The 20,241-nt window shown below is 41.9% G+C and overlaps 1 protein-coding gene across 1 annotated transcript in view; it reads right to left on the minus strand.

Annotated features, from left to right (window-relative positions):
• Nucleotides 1-3,613: 3,613 nt before the first annotated feature.
• The window catches only part of SLC25A46 (solute carrier family 25 member 46), a 49,275-nt gene continuing 32,647 nt past the window's right edge, over nucleotides 3,614-20,241 (minus strand). The window contains exons 5-8 of the mRNA XM_044275946.1: nucleotides 8,643-8,743; nucleotides 5,646-5,702; nucleotides 5,488-5,545; nucleotides 3,614-4,855 (exon numbers count right to left, since the gene is read on the minus strand). Of these exons, the coding sequence (XP_044131881.1) occupies nucleotides 4,271-4,855; nucleotides 5,488-5,545; nucleotides 5,646-5,702; nucleotides 8,643-8,743 (801 nt within the window). The 3' untranslated portion in view covers nucleotides 3,614-4,270. The remainder of the gene's footprint in view (nucleotides 4,856-5,487; nucleotides 5,546-5,645; nucleotides 5,703-8,642; nucleotides 8,744-20,241) is intronic.

Genomic DNA, 20,241 nt, shown 5'->3' on the forward strand with positions numbered 1-20,241 from the left:
ATGTGTTTTTCACGCGCGTGATAAAAACCAAAAAAATAAATAAAAAAACTGAAGGTTTACATACAACATCTCCAAGCAACAATCAGTGAAAACGCATTGCATCTGCACTTGCTTCCGGATGCAATGGGGCTTTTCCACTCAAGCCCCATTCACTTCTATGGAGCCAGGGCTGCGTGAAAAACGCAGAATATAGAACATGCTGCGATTTTCACGCAACGCAGAACTGATGCGTGAAAATAAAAATGCTCATGTACACAGACCCATTGAAACGAATGGGTCAGGATTCAGTGCGGGTGCTATGCGTTCACGTCACTCGTGTGAAAGGGGCCTAATCGTTTTTCAAATCACTGTTCTTGTCATTTACAAAGGCAATAAGAGTGGAGGAAAAAGGTGAAGTGACTGCTAACAAGTGTCTCTCTACGTCAGGGATCAGCAACCTTCGTCACTCAAGCTGCTGTGAAACTACAACTCCCAGCATGCACACTTGGTCGGCCGTTCTTGTAACTGCCATAGCAATGGAAGGAGGAGTCTGGGAGTTGTAGTTTCAGAACAGCTGGAGTGCTGAAGGTTGCTGATCCCTGCTCTACATGTTACCTCCAAGAAAAAAAAGAAAATGAGCTACTTACAACTGATAATTGCATTCCTTCTACCAGATAACAAGTGAAACTTGTTTACGGGCCAAAAGGCTGGTGCCAGGAAAAGTACAGGTAGTGGCAGGTGTGTGCAGGGGATAAAATGGATAAACCAACTGTAACAAAGCATTTGTCATATTACACCTACTGTAGTAACAGAAAGGAATGCGGAAATGTCAACTCCAAATGTGTACTATTCAGGGTTTTTTCTCTGGATAAAGCTTTTAAAAAAAGGTATAGCAGGATTCAGATTTATACATGGCACAACATGCCTTATTTATCAACTTGGCCTCAATAATGGCATTTTAACATTTATTTGCTTAACACAGGATGGAAAAATGATACTTCGCTATACAAGCAGACACGATGATGAGCAGAAGACGCTTTGGCAAATACAACAGTACTTTGTCAGACAGGGATTGGCAATATTCAATTACTTCTGCTGAGAGCTGTTACATGCCATTTAAAGGGTCACTGAGCTTTCGCAGGTCAGAGATATATCAAAGGTTTCCATCAGTGGGGGTCTGAGTGCTGAGACCCCCATCAATCACATAGCACACTCTCCCCTCACTGCAGAAGACTGAATCAAGAGAGACAATAGCCGTTCCATTGAGTCCGATTCTCCGGCAGCAAGAAAGAGAGGGTGATCAGGGGTGGACTGACCCTCCTCATGTCCACCAGCCAGACACACTCACAGTTACTTAATACTGGGAGCGTCAAGGACTTGTGTACTTGGCTGGCGGCCACAGGTGCTCTCTCTCCTGACTCCAACTGTACTACCATCCTGAGGCAACTGGAGTAGAACAGAATGTGGCAGCTGGCACTGGCCACCACAGTGGGGCAGATTCTTGGAGGTAATTTCTGCTGCTCTGTGGGATTTGGTTCTGCTGGGGCAGTCATTGTACTGTACTATGGTGTTTGGCTCTGCTGGGGCGGTGTTTTGTGCCGTAATATGGTATTGCTGGTCCCAGCTACTTGTTTTTGCCATGCCTTCTGTCAATTTTCACCCACCTACAACATGGGGCCATTTTTAGATTTTTCCAGGGCCAATTTGAGTTCCCAGTCTGCCCCTGGGGGTGATATACGAGTGCTTCTCTCTCATTCTAGAACTCAGAACCCCACAAATCAAAATTCTTGCTATGTCTCTATGACATCCTAAAGGTTTTCTGAAAACTCAATGACCCAGTGAAATTTTGCTCTATAGCATCAGGCTCTAAAGAGCCCCTTTGTTACAAAGAGTACAACTGACAAAGCAAGACCTTGTTCACATCATGATTGCCTTCATTTAATGTATACACTGGGAAAAGCGCCCAAGATATACCATAAACAGAAGCTGTGTGTCTCTATGCAGTGGCCTCCATCACCCAGATGTGTCATGAAAAGCTACTGAAATGCTCATGATGTACACATTTAAGCCAGTGGCGAACTCCACAGGATGCAATAGCATAGCTTACAACACTATGCCATACTTTTTTTGTGCTATACTGACCAGAGGCTGATAGGACACGGTTGTGTTGGTCAGGAGCTCACATACCAAATCGAAAAAACCCCAAAAACTCATTCATTTCTATGGGGCCGCAAAAGATGTGGACACACACCATGTGCTGTCCGCATCTGTAGTTCTGTACCGCTGCCCCGCAAAAAATAGAGAGCATGTCCTATTCTTGTTTGCAATGGTGGACAAGAATAGGCATTTTCTATGATAGCGGAAGCGTGTGCGGTCCACAAATTGCGGAACGTGCATGGGCCGGTATCCGTGTTTTGCGGATCTGCAAAACACCACATTCGTGTGAATGTGGCCTTAAAGGACATCTTCACATTTTACACCCTGTATAGGAAAAGGATAACCAAAACAAAAAGTAATGGAGACAGCTCCCCTGTTCTTTAATCCAGGTGCAGCGTTTTGGCTAAAAGAAACCTTTTTCAAGCATGGACTAAAGAACAGGAATCTACTGTTAGGAGAGCGGTCTCCATTACTTTTTGTTTTGGTTTTGACCCGTACCCCGAAGGAGGCGTGCATCCACTATACTTTAATAGGGAGTGCTGTCCAATTTTTTTTTCAAGATTGCATATAAAAGCCAACTGACCTGTAACTTTGTGAATATGTTAGACCATTTTGTCTTGTACTGATCCTTACCTATATGCTGTATTAAAACCCACAGCTTCACTTACATTTCTGCTGGTTGTAGCCAGAAACTGTAGACGAGCTTGTTGTCAGGCCCATCCTTAGGATCTGTTCATGCTGCCATCGAAGGCTCGGGTTCTGTCACATATGATAATTTAATACCGTTCGGCCAACCTGGCTGAGAGATTCAACTTCTATTATGAACAGAGGCCACAATGCACATGGGAATACAGCCTTTCCTACATCACAGTTGGGCCTGGTCACTTGATGTTCCTTGGGCCCACTGGAGGAAATTATTCTCGAGGCCTAAAGGTGGCTTTAGATGGGCAATAATCAGGCAGATTATCAGGAACTCGTTCCCGACAAGCTGCCCATCTAAAGTTGCAGCCAATCACCCAATGAACGAGCCAGGTGAAACTGTTGTTCCTGCAGACACCTAAATTATCGTTTCTGGGCAGCAGATCATTCTGTCTAAACAGCACTCTGCTGCCCAGAAACAAAGCAGCTGTATCAGGACAAGCGATAGCAGCAGCGACCACTCATCCTCATACTGTGGAGGTGATCGCTGCATATAAATGAGCAGCTGAGTGTCAGGAAGGAACGTTTCTCTCTCAATAATCTTCTGCACCTCAGCCCCTTCACTCATATATCATTAATGAGGTCTGCAGTAATAATAGACCCTAGTGATAGGTGATTGGGTCCAAAAGGCAGTAAAATGTTTTTTATTCTCCTGAACCATTGGGGCCCACTATGGTACCAGAGACTGGGTCCACTGGAAGATTCTCTGGTGGGCCAGGCCTAATTCAGTTCTGAACTATTATATGGGGGTAACTGTTAAATACAAAAATTACACAACTTTCTCTGTAGGTTACCTCTATTGTAATGACTACAGATGAACTCAGTTTCTGAGCAAAAGAATGAGCAATTCAGCTCTTGAGGCACAAAAGTCAACCTGTAGATAAATTTAGCAGTACACCTAAAATGCTTCACCCCTGGGGGCTTTTTGGGCAGAAACCCTAAGTGGGAAGTATGTATACTCACCAACTACTTTGATCCTTGTTTGACATGGGCCACCTGGCTGCAGTGGTGACCTACCCACCATGCATCACGTGACCTTGTGACATGACGCATAGGGGACACATCACTGCTGCGGCCAGTCATTGACTGCTTTGGCCACATGACCCACATCAAACAGGATGTTGACGGGCAGGGAGCAGAGTGCGGAGAACAGGTAAGTATGCTTTCCTCCACAGGTCTGACAACATCAGGTCATCTGCCCAAAAGGCCCCCCAGGTGTGAAAAACACCTGTAAAGTACTGAAATAAGATCTGCATTGTACAAACACCAAGACTTCGAGCAACGGCATATCCATGTTTTCCAAGTGGAATATTCAATGTTCAGTTCAAACAATCTTGTTTAGGTACTGGCAAAGTGCCCTCTTCTGTTTCCCATTGGCATAAATATAGGGTGGAACTTGAAATGAAACATACTGATGTGCCAATAGGGAAGTCACTCATTGGGCTGTATTTTGCAAAAGAGATGAATAAATGAATTTAGTGATCTGCAGAACGGTAGCATGAAGAGTATATTGCACCACCACAGCTCCAAAGCCTTTGTAGAAGCCCAACATCCCTTCCTCTCGCCTTATAGTATTGATACAGTCTCTCATTCCCTCATATTGAGTGTTAATAGGCACCACTTCATAACCAAGGTCTGTATTATCAATTATTGTGCGTGTTCCTTGAATGTGAAGGCGGTGCATGACTGTCTCGAGAGGAAACAGTAGGACGTCAGCGCACAGGCTTGCGGCAAAATTAGCTATGAGTTCTGGGAAATAATCTTCTAAAATGTTTTGGGCCGTGCTGGCTCCATCACTTGGAATTTGGGCAGGATTCTTCTTCTTCTTTATGAAGAATAAAACACATTTCTGAACGACAGAGCTGACTATGTAATGCAGCACACCATGGAGGACTGTAGGAAACATCAGAACAAGAAGCGGCAGCAAACGCTTGCTGTGAGGCACACCAAGTCCCATAACTCTTCCAATTCCTTCTTTTAGGCAATCTAAAATTCCAGGATTGTCATGGATGATCTCGCTCTGTAAGAGATTTACAACACTGTTGCTTTAGTATGTTATGTGTTTGCCGCATGTATACAATGCCCAATACGTTGCCCCTGGTTGAAGACTATAGACTTACTCTAGCAAATATCCAAATAATTATGGTTGCAAAACAAGTACATCAACTACATGCTGCAAATGTGATCTGGAATCAAACCCAACAGCTACAGAGTTTATTCTCTCTCTCTCTCTCTCTCTATATATATATTTTCTATATCAATCATACTAGCGGTAGAGATCCGGCCGCTACCTGGGAAACATACAGACATTCGGCCAGACAAAAAATGCTGTGTGCAGTGTTTTTTGGTCCACTTAAAACACGTGGCCACAGGTGTGAAAGAAGCCTTCACATACAACTTTTTATTTTTTTCAGGAAAAACTTTTTGGTGACAAAATCAGAAGTGAAACCAGCAGGAAGGAGAAGTATACGTCCTTCCTTCATGTTTCTCATTCCTTTTAAATCAGTTTCGGGCTTTGCATTAAAAACTGCAACAAATACTGCAGCCGTTCTGCACAAAAAAAAAAAAAGCTGTGCATAACGCCCCACCTATAGGGTATAATAAAGGCTACATATTACATTAATTTGCTCTTTGGGTATGGAGTTGGCTTACCTGTACAGTTTCAATAAGGCTTGCCGAATAGAAGGGAGTGGCAATTACATAGACTAATCTGCAAAAGATAAGCATCAGGTATGTAAAAGAATAAGGAAACAAGACAATTACAGAAAATCATAAATGTAGAGCTGCTCAGGACACTTGGTAAGACTTACCCTTTAAGAAGAAGATGTCCTCCGATTTGCCTGGGACTCCACTTGTAAGTAAGTTCCCTGAAACAATAGAGAAGACAACTTGAGCCATTTTCTCAGTAATTCTGATCAAATAAGGTTTTAAAATAGTCTATGAGATGAACACTAATAAAATAAGCTATACTCCCCTCAAATCTTGCTTCTCCAGGGAAGCTGTTCTGGTCCCTGCCATCTGGAACGGGTGGCATCCCGTTCACCTTCATATGACCAATATAGCCAAATCATTGGACTCTGTGGTCAAATGCTACTCCTGCACATGTGACTGCTGAAGCCAGTCACTGGCTTCAGCGGTCACATTAAGAGGAATGGGATGTCATCTTTTCATGGCAGCAGGCAGGGTGGATCGGCATCCTTATGTGAATGACTATTATCTCACATAAAGCATGCCCTAGACCTGTGGTGGCTAACCTCCAGCACTCCAGCTGTGGTAAAACTACAGCTCCCAAGATGCCCACTTGCTTGGCTGTTTTCAGAACGCCACAGAAATGAATGGAGCATGCTGGGAGTTGTAGTTTTACCAAAGCTGGAGTGCCGGAGGTTAGCCATCACTGGCCTAGACCTCTACCACACAAAGAAATGAAAACAAATATAAAGTTGTACTGAAATCTGCATAATAGCTGAAGAGGTATTCTCATCTCGGCCTTTCATAACCACAGTAAGCGCTGGCCAGGAATGCTGTCGCTCCACTAGCAGTGAATGGAAGCTATACAAATGGCGGAGCATGCTGTTCCCGGAACTCCTGCATATAGGACCTTATACAATCGGCATAAAAAATAAAAGAAAAGAAAAAACGCTATGGCTTTTGGGAGATAACATAGAAAAGCTGGAATACATGTACTTTTACTGACCCATAGAATAAAAGGGACAGTGCCCCTCTTTTTTTCCTTTTTCTCTTATAAAGAGTTAATAAATGCTAATAAATTAGTTGTATGTACCTCAAAACTGTGCCACTGAAAAGTACACTCTGTCCCGCCAAAAACAAGCTATGGCTATGACAACATAAAAAAAAAATCCTGGCACCTTAACGCCAACATAGCCTTGGTAGTTAAGGAGTTGATGGGAAATTACAAACAAAAGTTACGTCTTATTCACAAGGATTTACCGGGCACAGGATTTTGGCTAGTTACCAAAAGTAATTATGCCATCTCCGGAGGAGTGGCACATAGCTTAACCAAGTTTTATGGCGGAACTATAAAAAAGAAGGAGGAAGAAGCTGGTGTTTAATGTCCTAGTGTGTGGGAATACAAAGAGTGACAAAAAAAAAAAAAAAAAAAAAAAAAAAAAAAAAAAAAAAAGGATATACTTCAGGGAAAGGTCAGTGTGGAAGAGGAGAGGCCTCGGTCCACATGAACTGCTCCACACGACGCGTGGGGTTCTCTTCAGACATGGCGGACGTCCGCTCAACCTGCTTCACTCCATTGCCTCTTCATGAAACAAAGTACCTCAAAGTTTGAATGGGTTTTACTGGAACATGGCAGCGACCACCCGACAAAAGGCCGAGGCAGGGGATGTGCTGCCACAATATGAAAACTGTATAGGGACCGAACGATCTTATTCACGCCTTTATAGTTTGTACCGGGCAGTGCAAGAACCCTTTAAATGAGCACTCGTATGGCCAAGCATCGTTCTGCATAAAACGACCTTTGGGCAGGGGGGAGTTGGGGGGGGGGGGGGGGGGGGGGGTCGGATTCATCATCCCCCTACACCAGCATTCTGGTGGAAAAAAAAGTCACAAAGCCCATGTTTATGACTTTTTAATGCCTCCGAGACTAAATTTAGTTGCAAGTGGCACTTGCACGCTGCCGTCGCCTCTTTCTGACAAGGGGGCATGGTGTGTAGGTGGTGTCGGGCAGTGGCCCCCACCTATTTCTCTTCTTTTACACCAGTTTTTTGGCACAAATGAAGGCTGAAATCTACAACAGATCTCAGTTTAGGCGATCTGACGGCTGCAGGATGCGCATAATGTATGACGAGGTCTGCGCCTCTCCATAAATTAAGAACAACCATCAACAGTGCAGGGGATATCAAGACAGGCATAGTACACACCGGTCTTGATAAATTTCCCCCTGTGTGATCTTCAGCTAAGGATCCACCATGGATCTCTTAACAAAACAGGCACAGTAAGGTATATGGAGAAAAGATCCAGCAGTCAAGGTATTTTGGGGGAGATTTATCAAGACCAGAGGTTTCCATCTACTCTGGTCTCGATATCCCCTGCGTTGCCGGGGACGTCACAAATTAGGCACATCCTCCAGCCGTCCGGCACCGGACAAGAATAGGAATCCTCTATATAGTGCCGGCCATGTGCGGTGTCAGTGTTTTGCGGTCCGCAAAACACTATGGACGTCCGAATGGACCCTTACGATCCGGCGAAGGATCTCAATACCGGAATTAAACAGATCAGTTTTGATTTTGCACATCAGGATGCATCCGTTCCGTTAGGATGCGGTCGTGTGAAATCAAAACGGGGAAAAAAAACAGATCCGGTTTTTTAGGCTACAAAAAAAAAGAAATAAAAATTGATCCATCACCATTAACTTACATTGTCGGATCAGTTTTTTCCGTTTTTATGACTGGACACAAAACCGCAGCTGGCAGAAAAACAGAATGCTGCCGGAAGGTTAGACATCCTGAACGGATCTCCTTCCATTCAGAATGCATGAGGACTAAATGGAAATGGTTTTTTTCGAGTATCGAGATCCTCTGCCCGATTTCCGTACCAGAAAACAACAACAATGAAAGGGTGAAAGTAGCCTTAAAAAGTCACAAAATATTGCGACTTTTTAATGACACTTTTCAGGTTCAAGGGAGATGATAAATATCCCCCTTTGTGTTGACAATAGCCATTTTGTAACCCCTCACCCCTAGGATTCACATTGTGCTGTAATATGTTCGGTATCAGTAAGAAATAATTGTAAAAATAAAAGTAAACAATAAAAACCGGTTAAGCTGTATCGTTACCTGGGCAGAGGCGTGAATTCACTGATGATTCCTTCTGCTCCAAGGGTTATACCTTGAACAATAAAAGTGCTTCCCATTCCTTTCCAAAGTGCCTTTGGACCCTGTGAATAAACACGGAAGGAGACAGTCTTAGCACTAGAAGAAGAAAAGACAATGGGGGACATTTAACAGAGGAAAAATGGCTTAGTTGCCCATAGCAACCAATCAAATTCCACCTTTGATTATGCAGAGCTCCATTGGAAAATGAAAGGTGGAATCTGATTGGTTGCTATGGGCAACTAAGCCAGTTTTCCTTTACACCAGTTTTGACAAATCTCCCCTTAAAAATTCTGCAGTTGGGGCACTGGCAATTGTGTGTGTTACATTATACACAAAATTGTGCATCTCCACTTCCGAACATCATGTCAAAGTACACAGCGTTCAAAATTATTATGCAAATTGGATTTAAGGGTCATAAAGATGTAATTTTTTTGTTTTTCCATTAAACTCATGGATGGTATTCTGTCTCAGGGCTCTTTGGGTCACTGAAATCAATATTAAACACCTGTGATAATTAGCTTCCCAGGTGAGCCCAATTAAAGGAAAACTACTTAAAAGGGATTGTCCCACAAAATATTCTACAGTTTTCAAACCAGCACCTGGATCTGAATACTTTTGTAATTGCCTGTAATTGAAAATTTAGCATAGCTACTGAGTTATTCGATAAAGTGTATCTGTATAGCGCCACCTGCTGTTTGTTTTTTTCTTATCTCTTTGACCTGCTCACTGAGATGGCCGCACATGCTCAGTTTAATCCTTGACCTGCCTCCTGAGCTGTGATAGGGGGAGAGCTGAGACACGCCCCCTCAGCTGCAGCAGAAAAGACAATCCCCTTGAGCTGCCATCTTGAATGGGGAGATCTCTGGATCCATGTCAGGTACAGGGCCGATTTTCATTTTTTACATTAGTCATGGGATAACCCCTTTAAGAAGGACGTTCCACATCTTTAAGCTGGCTGCTGAAAAGGGTCAAATAGCACAATGCCTTGGACAAGGTATAAAACCATTCATGAAAACTTAAGTGTGATCATAGTACTGTGAAGAGATTTTTGGCTGATACAGAGCACAGACAGGTTCATGCAGATAAAGGCATAATGAGGAAGGTTTCTGCCAGACAAATTCATTGGGTGAAGAGAGCAGCTGCTAATATGCCATTACAAAAAAGAAAACAGCTATTTGAAGCTGCTGGTGCCTCTGGGGTCCCAAAGAACCTCAAGGTATAGGATCCTCCAAAGGCTTACAGTTCAGCATAACCAACTATTCAGCCACCTGTTACCAATGCTCACAAGCAGAAAGGTTTGCAGTGAGCTCAGACATACATAATTTTCAAACAGCAAAGAAAGAAATAAGGTTAGTCAGCACATCCCAGTGCACAGATGCACGTCTCCATAGCTGAAAGCACAGAATCAAATAATAAAGTAAATACAATCATGCCATACTCACTATATAAAATGTACTAATGCTACATTATAAATGTGAGTTTCTTTGCAAATACATATTTACAAAATTATTTGTGCCTGTGCGCCAACGTCAAATCGATCTCTTTAGGACAGGCACCTAACACTAAATACTACTATCTCCGCTGGTGCCATACCCGCCTCCATTGAATTCACGGAATGCAGGTTCCACATACATGCTTGGAGGCGGGGGTGACTGTTTTGGTCATGCACTCCTAACTAACCTGTCTGTCCCACAGGCTGATTTTAATTATGCAAGCATAAAGCTGTAGCCTGCTCTCCCTGGCCATTTGGCACAAGGAGAGGTAAAATACAGAGTGAACTTGGCATGCATGTAGAACCTGCATTTTCTGAATTCAATGGAGGCCATTATGTCACTAGAAGAGGTCGTTTTTAGTGTAGGTCTCTGTCCTAAAGAGATTGACTTGACGCTGGCAGACAGGCACAAATAATTTTGTACAAAATGTATTTCTCAATAATATCACATTTATAGTGTAGCATTAGTAAATTTTATATAGTGAGTATGACACTATTGTATTTACTTTATTATAAACTACAGTGACACAAGCCCTCAGAGAGAAAAGGACCATCAGGAAGCTGCTGCATGTAGATGGAGGGGCATTAATAGGGGGGGGGGGGGGGGAAAAGAGCCTGGTGCTTTTATCAGCCACTAATCAGTAAACTCTTGACTCATCCTGAACGGTGCAGGTTTTGGGGAAGCTGCTTAGGGTGTTTCCAAATGTCGCGCCTAGTTACACCCTTGGGTACAGTAAGGCCCCATAGACTACTTTGGGGGCTCTATTATGGCTGCACACCACTTGCATATTACTCTGGTGTCAATGGGTGGTGAAATTAAAGGGACTCTACAATTTGGACAACCCTTTCGTAATCATCAGTGTGGGCACAACACAAAAATACACATCTCAAATACTGCAGACCTTCTTATGAGAAGGATGAGGCCTTATCCAAGCAATCAATGGTGGACAGGAATCTCTTCCTTACTATTCTCTTTCCAAGGTACAGTGTGCTAAAGAAATTGTACAAATCCAGTATGATGAGGACAGTATGCACTGGCTGGCCACCTGCTTTAAAAATGGCGACATCCTAGTGGCCATCAGCATCAGGACAAGCAATATGCCTCTGTTTGCTAGCAGATTAATAACATCTACAGTGTAGTGGTCAATGAGCCCCTAAAACATCTAAAATTTCTCAACGTGGATCAGCAAAGAAACAACAATGATTGTGGGGTGTTCGCCATAGCATTTGCCTGCGAGTTTCTGGCAGATGACGGTGAACCCACAGTGATCTTCCAGCACAACATGATGAGAGACCATCTAATAATCAGCCTGAAGAATGGCAGGATCACAGGCTTTCCTAAAAAGGTCAGTTAACGACTCCATGTCTTTCATGACATGTCAAATCTACAATGGGTCAAGAGATCGCCCTGAAGCCTGATATTACTGAAACAGACCTGGATCCTCTACGTCACCAAAGCTGCAGTCTCTACTCAACCCCAGATTACAATCCATGGTACAGGTCTAGAACCCACAGACTTGTTGGCATCGGTAAAAAACCAGTGACTTTTCTAAGTTTGACTTTTCTTCATGTATTGATTGTACATAGCACGTAGTATAATAAATAAATATTTTTATTGATCAAATATCCAACAAACAGTCATGGCCATAAATGTTGGCACCCCAGAAATTTTTCAAGAAAATGAAGTATTTCTCACAGAAAAGTATTGCAGTAACACATGTTTTGCTATACACGTGTTCATTCCCTTTGTGTGTATTGGAACAAAACCAAAAAAGGGAGGGAAAAAAAGCTAATTGGACATAATGTCACACCAAAGTCCAAAAATGGGCTGGATAAAATTATTGCCACCCTTTCAAAATTGTGGCTAAATAAGATTGTTTCAAGCATGTGATGCTCCTTTAAACTCACCTGGGGCAAGTACCAGGTGTGGGCAATATAAAAATCACACATGAAAAGGAGAGAAGTTCACTTAGTCTTTGCATTGCTTGTCTGTGTGCGCCACACGAAACATGGACAACAGAAAGAGAAGAGAACTGTCTGAGGACTTGAGAACCAAAATTGTGGAAAAATATCAACAATCTCAAGGTTACAAGTCCATCTCCAAAGATCTAGATTTGCCTTTGTCCACACAGTGCGCAACATTATCAGGGAGCTTCAGTGTCAGTGCGAACTATCCGTCGACATTTAAATTAAATGAAACGCTATGGCAGGAGACCCAGGAGGACCCCACTGCTGACACAGAGACATAAAAAAGCAAGACTACATTTGGCAAAAAATTTACTTGAGTAAGCCAAAATCCATCTGGGAAAACATCTTGTGGACAGATGAGACAGAGATAGAGCTTTTTGGTAAAGCACATCATTCTACTGTTTACTGAAAACGAAATGAGGCCTACAAAAGAAAAGAACACAGTACCTACAATGAAATATGGTGGAGGTTTATTGATGTTTTGGGGCTGTTTTGCTGCCTCTGGCACTGGGTGCCTTGAATGTGTGCAAGGCATTATGAAATCTGAGGATTACCATCAGATTTTGGGTCACACTGTAGAGCCCAGTATCAGAAAGCTGGGTTTGCGTCCAAGATCTTGGGTCTTCCAGCAGGACAATGACCCCAAACAAATGTCAAAAAGCACCCAGAAATAGATGGCAACAAAGCGCTGGAGAGTTCTGAAGTGGCCAGCAATGAGTCCAGATCTAAATCCCATTGAACACCCGTGGAGAGATCTTAAAATTGCAGTTGGGAAAAAGCACCCTTTCAATAAGGCTGAGGTTAACACCTGAGCGTTTTACAGCGCGTTCCTACGCGCTGTAAAACGCTCAACAGGCAAGAACCAATGATTCCCTATGGGAATGGTTCACACCTGAGCGTTTTACAGCACGTACAATCGTGCTGTAAAACGCCTGACGCCCCAAGAAGTACATGAGCTTCTTTGGGGTGTCTTGTCGCGCGTTCCCGTACATAGACTTCAGCGGGAACGCGCAACAATAGGTGTTCGCTTTTCTCTGTATGCGCGATTGCAAACGCCCGTCCAATCGCGCATACAGAGCGCTCCATCGCGAACGCTCAGGTGTGAACCCAGCGTAAGAGAGACCTGAAGCAGCTTGCTAAGGCCTCTTTCACACTACAGTATGTTGAATTCAGTGTTTTGCGTTCCGTTTTTCACGGATCCGTTGTTCCGTTTTTTTCTTCCGTTGTGGTTCCGTTTCCGTTCCGTTGTTCCGTTCCGTTTTTCCGTATGGCAAATACAGTATACAGTAATTTCATATTAAAAATTGGGCTGGGCATAACATTTTCAATAGATGGTTCCGCAAAAAACGGAACGGAAACGGAAGACATACGGATGCATTTCCGTATGTGTTCCGTTTTTTTTGCGGACCCATTGACTTGAATGGAGCCACGAACTGTGATTTGCGGCCAAATATAGGACATGTTCTATCTTTTCAACGGAACGGAAAAACGGAAATACGGAAACGGAATGCATACGGAACACATTCCGTTTTTTTGCGGAACCATTGAAATGAATGGTTCCGTATACGGAACGCAAAAAACGGACCGTATACGGAACGCAAAAAACTGTAGTGTGAAAGAGGCCTAAGGAAGAGTGGTCCAAAATTCCGGGTGAGAGGTGTCAGAAGCTTATTGATGGTTATAGGAAGCGTATGATTTCAGTTATTTTTTTCCAAAGGGTGTGCAACGAAATATCAAGTTAAGGGTGCCACTAATTCTGTCCAGCCCATTTTTGGACTTTGGTGTGATATTATGTCCAATTAGCTTTTTTTTCCTCCTTTTTTGGTTTTGTTCCAATACACACAAAGGGAATAAACATGTGTATAGCAAAAGATGTGTTACTTCATTTTCTGGAAAAATTTCAGGGGTGCCAACATTTACAGCCATGACTGTACTTAAAAACCGGTAATAGCAGCATGCATACACAGGAATAAAGAAAAACAGGACCACAGATAAAGTGTCATATGCCAGACTACAAAACCCGTAGATGAAAAGTATTTATATTCAATTTCCTTCAAGATCATCCAATAAAGGAGGAAAGAGGGACAAACAAATAATCTCAATTGCCAAGTGCAACCTCCTTCAGTGAAAGAATGTAAATCAAAGGAAATTTACCTACCAGATTACAAATAAAGTGCTTAGTGCAATGTAAGACATACAAAATTCATCACAGAGTACATAATGTAGAAAATAATACCAACCAATGCAGTCCAGACCCCGATGCGAGTTTTGCAATCGCGTCCTCAGTGTAATGTGCTATTTATCCTTATATACCCTACTAATTAACAAAATTCTAAAAACATATGTGGAAATACCTTAGGGGATATATCGTCACATGTGCTCAGAGGATGAAGATGGCGTGTGTTCCATGCTGGAACGAACAACATCACATCCTGTATATGGTAAAGAGCCACCCACTGACTGACTGACTGACTCCTCAAAAATTAGCACCTAAATTAATATTAGAAAGAAGGGGAGAGGATCTAAATTAAATAATAAAACGTAATAGAGAGGGGTGTATATATGAGCGCATTAATGGAAGAAGTCAGATAGGAACCAATATCCACAGTGGAATGCATATCCGCAAGCAGAATATCCAGCATGCGTTCCACTGTGGAACGCAGATCACGATCTGTTACCTCCGGATGTCCAATGTGCTCCAAGCTGGAATGCATCACTCGCTTCAACATAGCGATATCTACAGCCATACCCTGACCATCAGTGTTAGCTATATTTAAATAAAAAACAAAAAAGAGTGATGTTTGAATACCCCCATAATTGTGAACCTTAATAATGCCATAATTGTTATAATAGAAAAAATAAAAATTACCATGATGATAATTTAATATACCAAAAATCGATTAATCAACCATACATATGAACCACATGATTACTCCCATATGTGAACCTTATGATGAGATAAATAATACCATGATAATATTTAAATTATATAATATATACAGACATACATATACATACACACACACACACACACACACACACACACACACACACAGTATATATACACACACAAAACCATATTCCATGATTTCTCCCATAATTCATTAAATACCATAATTATATTTATATTGAGAGACTTAGGCTACTTTCACACTAGCGTTCGGCTGTCCGCTCGTGAGCTCCGTTTGAAGGGGCTCACGAGCGGACCCGAACGCTTCCGTCCAGCCCTGATGCAGTCTGAATGGATGCGGATCCGCTCAGACTGCATCAGTCTGGCGGCGTTCAGCCTCCGCTCCGCTCGCCTCCGCACGGACAGGCGGACAGCTGAACGCTGCTTGCAGCGTTCGGGTGTCCGCCTGGCCGTGCGGAGGCGAGCGGATCCGTCCAGACTTACAATGTAAGTCAATGGGGACGGATCCGCTTGAAGATGCTACAATATGGCTCAATCTTCAAGCGGATCCGTCCCCCATTGACTTTACATTGAAAGTCTGGACGGATCCGTCCGAGGCTATTTTCACACTTGGCTTTTATATGCCAAAATAATGCAGACGGATCCGTTCTGAACGGAGCCTCCGTCTGCATTATTATGATCGGATCCGTTCAGAACGGATCCGATCGAACGCTAGTGTGAAAGTAGCCTAACTCCTAAAACATCATTATGCTATGCACGAAAAAAATAAATAAAAACCATTAATATACATAGATTAAAGTGCATCACACAGGAAAGTGCAAAGTGCCAATGAGCGAAAACACACACCATGTGCATATGCTATACTATACATAACAAATACAATACATAAAATAAAAATTAAAATATAAATATTGAATATTACATATAATGTGAAAAACCAATAAATATGTAAAAAAAACTAATTCATATATAACGTACGTAACGTAAATACGGAATGCAGAAAAGACCTTGTCAAGTCACAATATATACATTCTCATCACAAAAATGGAGAGAAGCTCAAACCTTTATTAAAGGCAATGAGGGGCAACTGTAATGAGCTCAAAAATCCATTTAGCCTCCCTCTGTGCCAGTAGGCGTTTCCAGTTGCCTCCCCTATTGCCAATCAAAATCCTATCATTATCCCTTACCTTCAAAAGAGAGTCGTCACATTCATGAGCCGCACTGATTCCCAAAACATGTTCTCTGGTATGTTTTTTTCAACTCCTGTGACGTCATGCTTACATATAAAAGATTGCATGGACAACCGGCCACATAGACTACACCAATCGTGTAACAAGATATGGCATGCGTGATGTGGTAAGATCTGTGGCCCGCACCATTTGTGAATGTTATAGTTCTCACTATATTGGGGCAGGCAACACAATTACCACAAGGACATCCCTATTTAGATCTTTCCAAACCAAATAATCTATTTGGATTTGTACCTTGGTAAGGACTGTGTACTAGTATGTCCCTTGGATTTTTCTCTCGTCTGTAGGTAATAGAAGGATTGGAAGGCAAAAATGTCCGCAGAGTATTATCTATGAGTAAGATGGTCCAATATTTCTTCAAGATAGACAATACTTCTTTATGGCCCGAATTGAATGAAGTAATAAATCTCACCCTTTTCCATCTCTCAATGTGGGTCGACTTTGTAGTAAGGCATCTCTTTTAGAATGTTTAGCACGCAAATATCCTCTTTTCAATGCTGGATCACTGTATCCTCTTTCTTTAAACCTATTGTGCAGTTCTTTGGCTCGTACCTTGAATTTTTCATCTCGAGAACACAATCTTCTTAATGTATGTTAAATGAATATTCATATTGTTCTCATTTAGGGACATCATACATTTCTGTAGATCTTTCAATGTCCCTTGCCAGATAATGAGGATATCGTCGAATCCAAAAAGGTGGACTTTTTCAATTTGATCGATTGGTTCAGTTAAGAAGATCCTCCTCTCCCACAGCCCCAGGAAGAGATTTGTATACGAGGGCGTACAAGCCACCCCCATAGCGGTACCCTGGAGCTGTAGGTAGTAGGAACCCTTAAAATGTGAAAAAATTGTGCCGCAATGTATCGTCAATATAAATGTCCCAAACTCACCAATGTTAGACGTCATTAAGAAGTGAGTGGCAGCCAACATCCCATCTTCATAGCGAATCGATGTATAAAGCGATTCCACAACATAAGTGACAATAATCATATCTTCTTCCAGTTGTAAACAGTTCACCTTGCGTAAAATGTCGCCGGTGTCCTTAAAGGGAACCTGTCACCTGGATTTTGTGTATAGAGCTGAGGACATGGGTTGCTAGATGGCCGCTAGCACATCCGCAATACCCAGTCCCCATAGCTCTGTGTGCTTTTATTGTGTAAAAAAAAACGATTTGATACATATGCAAATTAACCTGAGATGAGTCCTGTATGTAAGATGAGTCAGGGACAGGACTCATCTCAGGTTAATTTGCATATGTATCAAATCGTTATTTTTACACATTAAAAGCACACAGAGATATGGGGACTGGGTATTGCGGATGTGCTAGCGGCCATCTAGCAACCCATGTCCTCAGCTCTATACACAAAATCCCGGTGACAGGTTCCCTTTAAGATAAGATGGAAGACTTTCAACCAGTGATCTCAGGGTGTGATCTATAAATTAACAAATAGCTTCACACATGTTGTTAGTACCTGAGACAATCGGACGACCTGGTGGAACCATATCATTCTTGTGTACTTTGGGCAACATATAAAATGTTGCTACCGTCGAGTTCTCAATTAGTAGGCATTTTTGTTCTTTTTGGCTGATCACTCCCTTGTCGCATGCCCTCTGGAGAATCTCACCGAGTGCACACTGAAATGCGTTTAATGGGTTGTAGGTAAATTTGGGGTTGGAATCAAGCAATTGTCGAAACACCTCTCGTTCATATAGGTTTGTTGGCCAGATCACTACATTGCCCCTTTTATCAGAGGGTTTTATTATCACATCTTCCATTTAGTTCAATTGTTTTAGTGCTAAGCGTTGTTGTCTATTCAGATTGTCTCCCAATGTGTACCTCGGAATCACTTTCAGACCTCCCATCACTAATTTCACAAAAATATCTATGTTTGCAAATAATAGTGTCGATGGAAATTTCTTTGTTTTTGGTACCAGTGACTTAGTACCACCTCGGTAAGTAGAATACACAAAGTTTGTACAGCCCTTTGTTTTTCTTCAGTGAATAATGCCTCACCGTCACCATTCTTCTGATAGAATTTCTTAAAAATCTACTTACGTGCAAACATATTCAGGTCCTTTACCGCTGTAAAAAGATCAAATTTAGTTTTAGGAATAAAACTCAGATGTGCTATAGCAAGTTGATAATGATGGTTTCATTTACACAGATTTGTTCCGGAAACCCACGTCAGTGAACAGCCTCCTCCATGCTAACTCCTTTCATCGGAAGACATTGATAGACAGCATTCCTATAGGCTAGTTTCCGCGATTAAGAAGATTGTGTTCTCGAGATAAAGAATTCAAGAGCCAAAGAACTTCACAATAGGTTTAAAGAAAGAGGATACAGTGATTCATCATTGAAAAGAGGATATTTGCGTGCTAAACATTGTAAAAGAGATGCCTTACTACAGAGTCGACCCACATTGAGAGATGGAAAAGGGCGAGATTTATGACTTCATGCAATTCGGACCATAGAAAAGTATAGTCCATCTTAAAGAAATATTGGACCATCTTACTCATAGATAATACTCTGCGGAAATATTTGCCTTCCAATTCTTCTATTACCTACAGATGAGAAAAAAATCCAAGGGACATACTAGTACACAGTCCTTACCAAGGTACAAATCCAAATAGATTTGGTTTGGAAAGATCTAAATAGGAATGTCATCCTTGTGGTAATTGTGTTGCCTGCCCCAATATAGTGAGAACTACAACATTCACAGATGGTGCGGGGCACAGATCTTGCCACATCACGCATGCCATATCTTGTAACATGATTGGTGAAGTCTATGTGGCCAGTTGTCTATGCAATTTTTTATATGTAGGCATGACATCATGACATCGGCGCGGCTCAGGCCGAAAAGGACCTAACAAGACTTAATACTATTCCTCGCCACTTCAAAATCAATCACAAATGTGACGGCTCTCTTCTGAAGGTAAGAACTATTGATAGGATTTTGATTGGCAATAGGGGAGGCAACTGGAAACGTTTACTTGTACAGAGGGAGGTGAAATGGATTTTTGAGCTCAATACAGTTGCCCCTCATGGCCTTAATGAAGGTTTGAGGTTCTCTCCATTTTTGTGATGAGAATGTATATATTGTGACTTAATAAGGTCTTTTCTGCATTCCGTATATATTCATCTTATTTTGGTTTTTACATGTGCTCATGTTTTTTTTAAACTATTTTTGTTATTTTATTTTAGGTGGAGAGATATACGTGCTTAAATTGGGATGAGGATGGGATGCTACAGATGTGACTATTGGCTATACAATGATTTGGGACTTCCCATCCACCCTATACAGAAGATATATAGAAGGGAGTTATTGAAAGAAAGAGATGGAAAGACATTAAAGGGAAAAGGTTGAAAGAAAGAGTCGTATTATTGATCAAAATTTATATCAGCCATTCATACCTGATATATGTTGCAGTCTAAAGATGTCATCATATGCTGACCAAATATTATTCTACGTTATTAACATAGAATGTGTCGGCAGATAAGAACCATTTAGCCCATCTAGTCTGCCCAATATTTGGTTATTTTTGGCTTTATATGAATTTGAATTACAAAAATAGAGGTCATTGGCTCACCAGCATATAATACCATGAGATGGTGCTCACTCCAAGGGCAACACCCCAAGCCCGAGAAACGTGTAGAACAAATTGAATGGAATTTGGAGGGCACTCAAAAACATCGGAAGATCAACCGGAGATCAGATGCATTTGTTGGTAAAAAAGATATTATTTATAAAAATTCACTAAAAGTATAAAATAAAGCAAAAAATCCATATAGTGTTTCCACAACAACAGATTTTTTGCCCTAAAAGTACCTATACCCTAAATTAAGTAAATCCTTCTGTGAATTGCTGTGTGGACGGTCCACGTGGGTCTCAGTGTTCCCCCTTTGATATGGGGTAAGATGAGGTTACTATGGCAAGTAC

This window comes from Bufo gargarizans, chromosome 1 (genome assembly GCF_014858855.1).
Source record: "Bufo gargarizans isolate SCDJY-AF-19 chromosome 1, ASM1485885v1, whole genome shotgun sequence".
Taxonomy (NCBI): domain Eukaryota; kingdom Metazoa; phylum Chordata; class Amphibia; order Anura; family Bufonidae; genus Bufo; species Bufo gargarizans.